Source organism: Oratosquilla oratoria, chromosome 6 (genome assembly GCF_046742065.1).
Source record: "Oratosquilla oratoria isolate Oo_2021 chromosome 6, ASM4674206v1, whole genome shotgun sequence".
NCBI classification, from domain to species: Eukaryota; Metazoa; Arthropoda; class Malacostraca; order Stomatopoda; family Squillidae; genus Oratosquilla; species Oratosquilla oratoria.
In genome coordinates this window covers 69,002,163-69,014,514 of record NC_134782.1, presented here as the reverse complement: position 1 = coordinate 69,014,514, position 12,352 = coordinate 69,002,163, and the positions used below count along the sequence as shown (strand labels likewise).

At 39.7% G+C, this 12,352-nt stretch overlaps 1 protein-coding gene across 3 annotated transcripts in view; it reads left to right on the top strand.

Annotated features, from left to right (window-relative positions):
• LOC143026577 (AN1-type zinc finger protein 2B-like) overlaps positions 1 to 12,352 on the top strand; it is a 44,131-nt gene that overhangs the window by 25,846 nt on the left and 5,933 nt on the right. The window contains exons 1-3 of one of the 3 annotated variants that reach the window (XM_076187210.1): positions 1,885 to 1,924; positions 3,541 to 3,583; positions 12,015 to 12,186. In XM_076187210.1, coding sequence (XP_076043325.1) covers positions 1,900 to 1,924; positions 3,541 to 3,583; positions 12,015 to 12,186 — 240 coding nt within the window. In that variant the 5' untranslated portion in view covers positions 1,885 to 1,899. Of the gene's footprint in view, positions 1 to 1,884; positions 1,925 to 3,540; positions 3,584 to 12,014; positions 12,187 to 12,352 lie in introns of those variants that run through there. The other 2 variants (XM_076187209.1, XM_076187211.1) reach the window with 2 other exon arrangements.

Sequence of the window (12,352 nt, the reverse complement as noted above, 5' to 3'; positions counted from 1 at the left end):
TGTTTAGGTATGGTCTCTTCTTTTTTCAGATCAATTGAAACCCTCACAACATTCTTCTTAGATTCATCATAATTAGGAGCTTTCATGGGAGCCATGGTAGGTTCTACACTGTATAAGCATGTTAAGAAATATGCATAAAACACCAAAAATAAATTATAAATCATTCACAGAGAATTTGAATGAGAGATTCAAGCTCAGACTGACCACTCCCTTTGTTTTATGCCCTATGGGACCCATGTGTGAATTGCCTTCATATTTAAACAAGCTGTTCATCCTCCAAGTAGAGCTTTATCATAAAGGCAAATTTTGGGACAAACACAATACATGAATTGGAGTGTTTGTAATACAATATATTCACGATATATTCAGATCCTTTGTATGCGATTATACATTTTTCAAAGCTGTACTGTGGCAACAATACAAACAGAATAAGTACATGCCTCTGACTTAGCTATCTCCCTTATAAGGGAGAAAAAGCTCTTGGTATACAGGTAGTTTGTGTTGTGATACATGCTTTATTAAGACTGAGACAGTTCCTGTGATTTATTTTTCTTTTAATCAATTAATTCATTACCCCTGGCAACACCATAAGTGACTTGAGAAATATATTGTGTTGTTGCATAGGGACTGTTAGTGTGAGGCCTGATAGTATGAGGTGTTCTGTAACTTCTATGATGTGGTTGTATGTAGGACAGTTTGAATCTGTGGCCAGGCTTATTCTATGTTGGAACTATTGTGCTGGATTATTATTGTTAGTGTTTAGTTATGGTTGTAGAACTGTGAGATTCATGAAGAGACTGAACTGTGATGGTGAAAATATTGCACCGTGAAGAACTATTATATAATTTTTTTGTTCCTGATATAAAATTAGTTAACTACTTCTTTTTGTTATGCATGTCTGCCCCACAAACTTGAAATTGGGGAGTTGGGAACTGAAGGCCCAAACAAAATCTCAAACATCCACCTCAAACAGCCAAAAGAACCTAAACTGACATTTTGTACTCCTAGTTACACACTAAAATTGTAGTGGCCTTGGGCAGTTTGCACAAGGGGTTTCAGAGAATGTGGTAGGTAATCAAACTCTTCATTAAAATTATTGATTATTTACAATAGAAAACACGTACAACATGCATGGGACATGGAAACACATAAATAAACTTGAAAATGCACAAGTTAAAATACAGTAACAAGAAAATCTTAAATCTCAATTATCACATAAATTTTTTCATATAACAATGGTGGGCAGACTGAAGAGTCTTGATTATGGTTGATAGGAGACTCACCAACATAAATTATCTGGAATGGGTCTTTGATGTTGCCTTGGGAGAACAGGTAGTTACGGAGACAGATGTACACTACCTTCTTCGACAGAAATTCTTATGGTTGTTGGGGAATACTTTGGAGATTGTATAGTTTTCTGTAGTTGGAAAATGGCAGAGAAAGAATAAACATTGACATACTGTACCTAGCTTCCTTCGTCTAGTAGCCAGGGAGGTGTCTGAAATAAATTGGTCAGCGAAGCAACATAAAACTTTCTGTAACCCAACTGGTTGTGTTAAATTGGTGATTTACTCAGTAACAATTGAAGAGGCCTGAAGGAGTGTTTACTTGAATTTTGTTGTAATGACAGTAGAGAAATTTGCATAATTCAGAAGTCAACTGTGGTGGCACCACAGCTTCTAAGGGACTCTGCTTATTCTGCTTGTCTCAGCTCTTTCTCATCTTGATCTCTCTTTTTCTTGGTCTCTTTGTTCTTTCTCCTTGTTCTCAGCCAGTTTGCCTTGTCTGTGGGTCAGTAGCAACATAAGTTTCACTTGACAGCTGGTGAGGGAACATGTTTTGGGTGGCTTACGTCATCGGATTAATGATTTGAAATAATTGTGCAGAAACAATGAAGCTATGTACCTATACAATTTTACACAAAGTAAGTATTCTTCACTACTAAATAGGTTTTATATTATCTACAATGAATGACATGAATCATCGTGAGATGGTTAAACATGTATTCTATTCACACATTGGTGTAACAATCACAAACATCTAGAAAAGAGCTTGCATAGCCTTTTGAAACCAAACAAAGCCCCTGAAAACCCTACATCATACAGACCAATCTCAAGACTATCCACAATATGTAGCTGATTGAAAGGCTAGTAGCAGCAAGAATCAAAACAGAAATACCAACCTACAGAAATCAATAGTGACATTGCTCACACAAGACAACCATGAATAAAGAAAACACCCTATAGTAAACTTAAATGACCAACCCCTTCCATTGGAAAAGAACCCATATATCAAAAACCCAAGAGCAAAAATCAACAAGAAAACAAACCTTCATAAATCTATCACAAGCACTGACTTTGGACTACAGATAGAAACTCTAATAACCATCTTCAAGCAGCTTGTAAGAACCACCTTGGAGTATACCTCCACAGCATGATTCCCAAAAATCAGAAAGATGGACACAACTTACAAACACTACAGAATGGAATTCTGGGAGTAATAACAGGATGCAGCAAAACACCAATTGGACACCATACAGAAACCAAAATCCACCCCATAGAACACCACATGAAAATGACAGGAACAGTTCTATGCCAGAACCTTTAACACTACACACCCATTGTTTTACATCTCACAAGCACCTCTCACAGAACAGAACAAAAAATATGCACTCTAGCAGCATACTACCGAAACATTTGTAACAACCACCCACCTGTACCACACAAAGCATCCACACGAAAACACATACACACTCAGATTACTAAGCAAACCCACCAAACTCAATACTTCACCTACATCCTTACAGAAAAAAATCCAACATCTAGAAAGAACCTCACTTGCATGCTTATGATCAGGACACCATCCAGCATCAAAAGAGTACCATACCAACACAGAATTATGAAAGGGATGGAAATCCTTGATAGGGATGAAGAAATACAAGAAGACACAAGAAGAAACTTAAGAAAGACAGTTACAGAAGAGATCTGAAAAAAACAGCTTTCCACACAGAGTAATAGATACATGGAACAAACTGAAAGAGGAAACAGTGAGTGCTAAAACTATACATGATTTTAAGAAAGAACTGGATGCGGAAAGATACAACTGCGGGTCACTATGAACATAGCTCTCCTCCCACAAAATACAACTAGGTAAATAAATACAGACCAAGCTTGGCCACAGATGCAACCACCACACAGAGAACACACACCTCATACTGCAATGGCCCACTAACAATCCCTAGATAGCACAACATCCCCTGGATGACTTGTTGACCTGCTCTGAGACCATTGCCAGTTATCTGAAGGCAGCAGATCTTCTTTAACCCCTTCCATATGATGATGCTTACGTAGTAGTCATTAGGCTCGAGTGGGTATATGAGATCAGACATCTTCAAGGTCTTTGAAGATGTCTGAATAGATGAAAGTGCTCAGTCCATAGTCTATTATTTTCCTTTGTTGTTTTCTGCATATGTATGTATATATACACACACACACATACATACACATATGCACATATTTAAGATGTATTTATTTATTTCAGATTTTCTGCCCATCACTTGTAACCTCTGCAACAAAATATTTTGGTGAGTTACTTTAGTTCCAGATATACTTTGTTCTAGCTGACCATATATGATGATTTGTGTAGAATGTCAGACTATAAAAAAATATCAGCACCTGGTTTACTCTGTATAGAGAGTGGGTTAGGTTCTTACCTGCAATGAATCCTGTTTCAAGTTCTTGCTGCCCTCTCAATCCTCTCATACCTTACCTAAGAAGAAGGAGCTAGAGCCAAGATCTTGAAGCAAGATATGAAAGCAGACTGACACCAAACCAACTGTTACCTCACCACCTCCAAGTGGTACTTTTAGGTTAGATTCTCATCTGGGAGTTGATGCTAAGAATGAAGAGATGACTGAGACTGACAGAGAATTCAGTTAACATCGGTCTTCTCTCCCATTAACAGTAAGTTCGTTCTTCCTAATAACAAACTTAAATCCTTCAGCAGAGGTATGTAATGGTGGGGGGAGGAAATGGTCATCTCTGGAAGCCCTTAGTCACAATAGTCACAACCCACACAACAGGTGGTATAGGCCCAGTGGTCTCCTTACAGTAGGATTAGGGAATATCAGAGGTTAGCAGCAGCATACACAACTGTACAGCCCTGTTCAGGATTTGCTCTGCTCACACCTGCATTCTCTAATATGCAGATGACTTGACAATAATAGCCAAGGACAGTAAATACAAAATAGTAGCAAAAAACACTTGAGCATACTTGAACAAACTTGATCAGTGGCTTGGAAATAACAATGTATGTTTCACCTCAGAAATCAACAGAAACAATGGTCATCCTAGACAATTATGAATCAAGAAAACCACCTCATAGTGAAACTAAGTGTTCAAACCTATTTCTAGGGGGCATGCAAACTGTTCCTGTTTTCAAAAAGGGTGGTAAATCTTCTATGCACAACTACAGGCCAATCAGTTTGGTGTCAGTTATAAATTAAAAGCTGGAATCAATGATAGTTAATAGAATCAGAGATCACATTGAGAGACATAATTTAATTCATGACTTACAGCATGAGTTCACCAAGGGTAGGTCATATGTCACTAATCTTTTTACAATAATGTCTACAAGACATCAGGTAACAATGATATTTGCAATGTTATTTACTGTAATTTTAGCAAAGTGTTCAACAAGGTGCTCTACTAGAGACTACTAGGTAAAGTCAAAGCCCATGGCATAGGAGGAAAAGTGTTTGAATGGATTAGAGCATGGATCAGCAGCAGAAAATAGGGGGTCACTTAATGGTGTAAAATCCAAATGTGAGAATGTTACTAGTGGAGTTCCCTAGGGCTCATTTTTGGGTCCCTTATTGTATATAAATATCTTGAACAATGGGAGGTAGCCAAAGTCAAAAGGTATATACCCACCCCCATCCTTTTCATCCACACCCATTCCACTCCCATCCACCATCCTTTCCTCCTTCTCATTTTAGCTCCTCATGGGTCATCCCTGTATCCTGTCCACTGCCCTGGGTCAAAAGCAATGCAACAAGACACAGCATATCCATAGCAAGGCTACTTTACTTAATTGGTGACCCCCTTCTCCATACCCTCATGCAGAAAAAAGCAAAGGGAGAGCAATCCCTTCGGGCTGTGTCAGAATATCATTTACACATAGCCACTCCCTTGCATCACAGAATCATCTGTACGCAGCCATTCTTCACTCACCCCAATCTCCTGCCTTCTCCCTTCCCTGCTCAACCGACATCCTCTTGCTCAAAGCCCCTTTCACCCCATCCATCTCATCCTTGGTCCCCCTCATGTTCACTCCATCCACCTAAAGGGAAACAAAAATAAAATCTAATAGCCATCTATAAACAGTTCATAAGAATCACTCTAGAATATGCATCCACAGTACAGTTCCCAACAGTCAACAAATCAAACATAATTTACAAAGACTGTACATTGGAGCACTGAGAATAATAACAGGGTGCAAATCCATGTGAACAAGTTGCATAAACAGGGCAAAGGAAACATGGACTGGAAGTGAAGTGTTTATTCCTGATGTTTCATCTATTGATTTTCTCAAAGGAATGAACATACTGGATCGTGCAGAGTTTATATACACATTTGGTGGCTCAAGGGGGTATATGAGCGTAGAACACCATGTTCTGATTGGCCTGCTGAGACAGCCAATCGTGAAGCGCTATGCCCGCTGAGTATTTAGCTCAAGTGAAGCTGCCAGCCTTACTATTGATGTTGGGATGGGTAGTGATGTACACAGTTTCCATGGATTTTCTGGTCTTATCCATACCTTTGTGTAATACCTCAGCCCGGTTCCATAGTGGGAGGTGCCCAGATTCATCTACATGCACCACCATTACGTTGGTGAGCCTATGGTGACAGAGGTTGGCCTTATGTTCCCTGATCCTTGTGTTAAGCCACCCAAAACATCCTCATACAAATATATTCATGCCCTGATAATTAAACAAGCCCTTTAAAACCACTAAACTCAATACACCTAGTTCTCTTAATCTAACACTAGCCAGCCACCACTTGTGCAGATGTTTGGGCCCAGGACATAAACCCACATTGGTGTTTTATGTCCTGGGCAAATTCCCAAAGTGGGTTTATGTCCTGGGCCCAAATGTCTGCACAAGTAGTAGTAGGCAAGTGTTGGATTAAGAGACCTAGGTGTACTCAAGGAACAACTCCCAGACACAAATCCCATAAAGAAATCCCTCCCACACCAGACAAGAACCACACTAGCATGCCTACAGTCAGGACACCATCCATCATTAAGACAGGACCAATACAAAATAGGACTGGCCACAGATTCCAACTGCCCCAGATATAAACACTGTACAGAAGACATGGAACACCTCGCACTATACCCCACACTAACAGTCCCCAGACAACAACAAAACATCTTTTCTCTAAGTGACTTATGGTCCCACCTGGAGGCTGTCACCAGTTTCTGGAGGTCTTGGGTCTTCTGCAGAGAGACCAGGAGCAACAGATTGATTGATTCGAGAGGCCTGAGCAGTCTAGGTTCATGCCAGGTAAGTCAACAAATGATTGGATCCTAGCACTTTATATTTATATGGAGTGCCAACATGAGTTTCAACACGAGTTTCTTGCAACATATATTGATCACAAGGAGGCATTTGACTCAGTGCATTGTGGGGTGCTGTGGGATCTTCCATTGACCCATGGGATTCCTTCAAAGATTATTGACTTGGTGTCTGGTTTATGCTCCGGGATAGAAAGTGCTGTAAATTATGGAGGAGGTGTGTTCAGCATCTTTCCTGTTAATTGAGGAGTGAGGCAAGGGAGTGCCCTCACCCCAAACACTTTTCAACATCTAAATGAACTAGCTATTGGATAGAGTTGTCGATCAGTGTCATTGTAGAGCATCTATTGGCAACATAAAGGTCACTGACCTTGTCTTTTCTAGTGGTGCTGTCCTTGTGGGGTCATTGGAGGTCCTAGTTGCACCTCTCAAGTCACTACATAGGGAGGTGAGATCACTTGGACTCCAGGTCTACTGGACCAAGACAAAAATCCAGGCATTTGGGGGCATACTAGAATACACAGTTCAGCCTGTCCATAAGAACATGAGAATGAAGGAGACTGCAAGAGACCATAAGGCCTACACTAGGCAGCTCCGTATCCATCACCACCTGTCATCCCTATCCATAAAGTTGTCTAATCATTTCTTAAAACAACTGATAGTTTCAGTGCTTACTACATGGTTACAAAGTTTATTCCATTCGTCGACCACCCTATTAGTAAACCAATTCTTGCCTATTTCCTTTTTAAATCTAAATTTGTCCAGTTTATAACCATTACTGCAAGTCCTGCCCTGTTATTTTAATATGATGACCTTGTTTGCATCACCCTTGTTAGAGCCTTTGATCCACTTGAACACCTCTATTAGATCACCCCGCACTCTGCATCTTTCCAGAGAGTGTAAGTTAAGGTGCCTAAGTGTCTCTTCGTAAGGTAAATTTATGAGTCCATGTATCATTTTGGTCATTCTTCTCTGTACTGATTCTAGTGAATTGATGTCCATTCTGTAGGACAGAGACCAAAACTGTACCGCATAGTCAAGGATGGGTCTATCTATCACTAGATAGAGTTTAATAATTACCTCTGCACTTCTATTTGTTATTGTCCTAGCATTGAAACCTAATGCTCTGTTAGCTTTATTCCTGGTGCTAATGCACTGTTTCCTGGTCCTAAGGTCTGGACTCACTAGAACTCCTAAGTCTCTCTCGCACTCAGTTTTCTCTAAAAGCATGTTATCTAAGCTGTATCTATTTTTGGGGTTGTGTAGCCCTACGTTTAACACGCTACACTTAGAAATATTAAAGTTCATTTACCATTTCACCGACCATGTATGTGGCAAGAACATTGAGGTGTTGGAATGCTTTAAATATCTTGATATTGTAGTACACAACTATGATGGATCATGTCTGGAAGTACTGTACTTAGAAGGATTGGCATTACCCATAGTGTTATGGCAACACTCAACCAGAGTATTGTTGATATTTATGGGGGAGGACTAAGATCCTAATCTTCAAGTCACTTGTACTCCCTATCTTGATGTACAACTGACATGAAGAGGAATCTCAATGTCTTTGGTACTTAGTGCCTTCAGAGAATAATGGGGTATCACTGGAATGACTTCGTATCAAACCAGAGACTGAACTATGAGACAAAGTGTAGGCCAGTTACCAGTATAATTTGTGAACATCACCTCCAGCTTATTGGGTATGTGTCACATTTCCCTGATGTTGATCCCAGTCATAGAGTTGTCTCTACAAGAAACAACCCTTGATGGAGGAGATGAAGGAGATGCCCACACAATTCATGGCTGGGACAAGTTTATCAAACCTGTCAAGAGCCATTTGGAGTGGGAAGGGTGGCTGCATGGGAGCTTGCTCAGAGACACAGCAGGGACTGGTGCCAGCATGTGAGTGAAGCAATACACTCCCTGGCATATGCTCCCATTTGATGAGGATGATGAAGATTATAGATGCTAGAACTCTGCTGGTCACTACTCTCCATTCTGACATCTTATCCTTTATTACTGTCCTCATGTACCTTACTTTAAAAAAATATTTCTTCTATTCAAGTAGTCTTAGTCCTTAGTCCTTACTCTTAGTCCTTCAATATGCCTCAATTTCCACACAAGACAACTGTGAGCTACTTTATCAAAAGGCTTCTCTAGATTCAGGTACACACAGTCCACCCAGCCCTTCCTCTCTTGCAGCACATTGATCACTCTTGAGCAAAAGTTTTAAAGGATTGACATACATGACCTTCCAGATCTAAAGCCATACTGTCAAAATTATCATATCTTATAGGTATTTGACCCATTGATCTTTCATAATCCTTACACATAAGTTCACCATTGTGCCTCTTTACTTCCACCTTTGTAAATTTGTACCACATTCAACCTTTTCCAGAAATGAGACACTATTCCTTTTTTTAACCTCTTCAATTTGAATCAAATTCTCGTGCACAGCATTGGATGCCTAATGTATGATGCATCACACTACTTGCATTATGAAATATAAAGTCACTGCTGTATTACTCATTCTCTTTCAGTCTGAATAATAATAAACACAGAAATTGTGATCAAACCAGTTCACAGAATTCGGGGATCACTCAACTACAACTACAAAATAGATATAATCAAGATAACAACACCAGCATTCTTGCATACCCACACACACCTCATGATACTCAAGTAGGCGTCATCATATCGAAGAGGTTAATGATCATTAATAAGACTGGATCTTGTCCACCAGCTGTTTCCTGCATTCTAAAAGTATCCTATTTGAGATATTGTTAGGTCCTGAATCTTTTCTCACATCCAGTGATGCCAAAAAATTGAACACTTCCCTCACTTCTATATTTGTCCTCTAAACCTGAATTTTTGTTCACTCCACTTTCCTCTGTAAAATTGCTCTCCTCTGGGAAGACACATTGGAAACTTTCATTATATATGTCTGAGCTGAAGCCTCCTCAAAGACCTCACCACCTACGAGTATTATAAGCTCGGTGATTTCCTCATGTGCCTTAAGGCATTGTTGTGTTGCTTTATAGGGTAACTTGTCCTAAGACTTTTCAAACATCTTTTATGAACTTGGATATAATTACCCCTTGCATTAGTGTATAATTCCTCTGGGTATTGTATTCCTCCCATGTATATATATATATATATATAAAGCATAGTGAAGATATAATGAAGATATAGTGAAGCTCTAGAAGCTCTAATTACTTAATGGAAAATCCTTCCACATCATTCAACTTGGTATGAATTGAAAGCTTAGAGTCTGGGGAACAAAAATTATTGGATACATTTCATCAAATTCATACCTCTGATTTTTTTTCTGAATAATTAAAAAAATGCTGCAATATTTTTTTCTTTTTTTTTTTTTTACTGTAGAAAATAAAGAACATGATGTTTTCTTTCAAATGAAAATCCATAAAGAACAACCAAAGATATTACAACAGAAAGAACAAAAACATTAATTTTACAGGAGAGGGGATTTAAATTTTGCATGACCATTTTTAAATCCCCCAGCCTCGTAGTCCCCGCTATCTGTCCTTTGACCATGTTTTCTTTCACTTTTCTCTCCCACTCATATCCTGTCTCTTCTTTTGAGGGCAGACTTGTAAATATGAGTGTAGGTGTGAGGTGAGGGTGAGTGGTGTGGCGTGGGTGGAGATGTAAGGTGGGCGTGGCTAGCCCCAGCCTCGTAGTCCCCGCTATCTGTCCTTTGACCATGTTTTCTTTCACTTTCCTCTCCCACTCATATCCTGTCTCTTCTTTTGAGGGCAGACTTGTAAATATGAGTGTAGGTGTGAGGTGAGGGTGAGTGGTGTGGCGTGGGTGGAGATGTAAGGTGGGCATGGCTAGTAGATGCTTGCTGAGTGCAAATGGGATGCTTTCCACCTCTTTTTTCCTCCTTGATTCTTTTTCAGGCACTCGTGGGCCCTCTCTATATTCTGCCGCTTCACTCTTTTACTTCTTGTTAATTTTCCTATGATCACAGCAAAAATACAGGGTGAGGAATCAAAACTGTGGTGTATGGTGAGAGCTCCAGGAGTGATGTCACCTCACTTTAACCTTTTGAAGGGCACTTATGCCCTGCCCACTGTCTTTGTGGTGTATGCTGGTGAGAGGAGTTGCCAAATATCTCCATAAACACAATTCTGTAGCAAAAAAACAAAAGCTATAAAAATGTTGATGCTATTTCAATATACAGAATGTTTTTTTTTATGCAATGGGGTTGCCAGAGGTTGCCAATATTTTATCTATTTTATTCTGTATAAAAAAAATAGAAACAAAATACAGTGGTATAACTTTGTAGGAGTGTTGCCACCATCACAGAGATTCTTTTGAAATGTTTACCTAAAATTTGCTCATATACCAGAATTTTTCAAATGATCACTGCCATACACCCTTAATTCACCATTGATAAATCTATAAAGTAGTTTTAGTTAATCTCCACATTTATCTAGTGCCCCTTTCAAAATTCCTTTCCTCTATATGAATTCTTGTGTAGTCATTTTTATCTGTTATCTACTAAGCAAAATATCAAGCTCATTTACCATTAAGTAATCCTTCATCTCCAGCTTGGCTGATAGTAAATCATCTACATAAATATAGGCTACTTTAACTTTTCTTGTGTTCCTTGTGCAATATTCCTCTCCTGTCTTTTTCAAAAACATTTCCTCACACTTCCAAGACTTGCTGATTACTTCATTTGTTATGAATTGCAGTTCAAACCTTGTTTACTTTGGACTCGAGATGTGTTTGAGAAGTATGGTGGGGGTTACAAGGATGGATAGAGTGAGAAATGAGGTGAGGAGGAGAGTGGGGGTGGAAAGGGAGTTGGCAGATAGAACTGAAAGAATATTTGGATGGTTTGGGAACATTGAAAGAATGAGTGAGGTCTAGTAGAAAGTGTGGAAAGCAGAGGTAGATGTAATGAACCTGAGGGGAAGATAGAGAATGAGTTGGATGGATGGGGTGAAGAGGGCTTTGTGTAATAGGCATTGTCTGTAGAGCAGGGAAGGGAGAAGGCAAGAGATAGATGTGAGTGGTCTATAGATTAATGTGGTCCAAGGAGATTTCTTGTCTTTAATTTTGCATGAGGTGACGAGGAGGGAGGGTTGCCATATAAATGAAGCTGTGGGGCTCTGTTGTGGGTGTGCTCTGTCCTGCTGCATTACTTCTTGTCTGGGCAGTGGGTGGGAGGCAAGAATTACCCTTCAACCTCAAGGAGCTAAGATAAAAAGGAAAGAAATGGGTGATGGATGGGAGTGGAATGGGTGGAGTGTGGGTGCATACCTTGGCTGGCTACCTCCTTTATAAGGGGAAAAGGCCTTTTGTATATAGACAGACAGATTGTCTGAAACATTTCATCATTTTGTATATCTTTTGTTGCCATTATGTAATATTTTTCTTTATTCTCTTGTATCTTTCACTAGCATTGACCACCACAAATATGAAGCCCACAGCTGCAGTGAATCCTACCGATTGGATGTTCAAGTGCCTGTTTGCCCTCTCTGTAACCAGCCTGTTTCTAGCCGTAGGGACCAGCCTCCAGACCTAGCAGTGAATGAACATCTAGAAAACAATTGTCAGATAAAGAAGAAAAAGGTATTGTGTTTGTTTTTGGATATTCACCAGACTGTACTTTACAAATTTAAGGTGCTTGTATTCTGTTTGGTAGGAGGTGCTAAGATGGGAAGGAGGGTGGAGGGGTGTGGAGTGTTTTCGGGGATGGAATGGGTGGGAACGATTTTATGCCTTTTCCTTTTTGGGC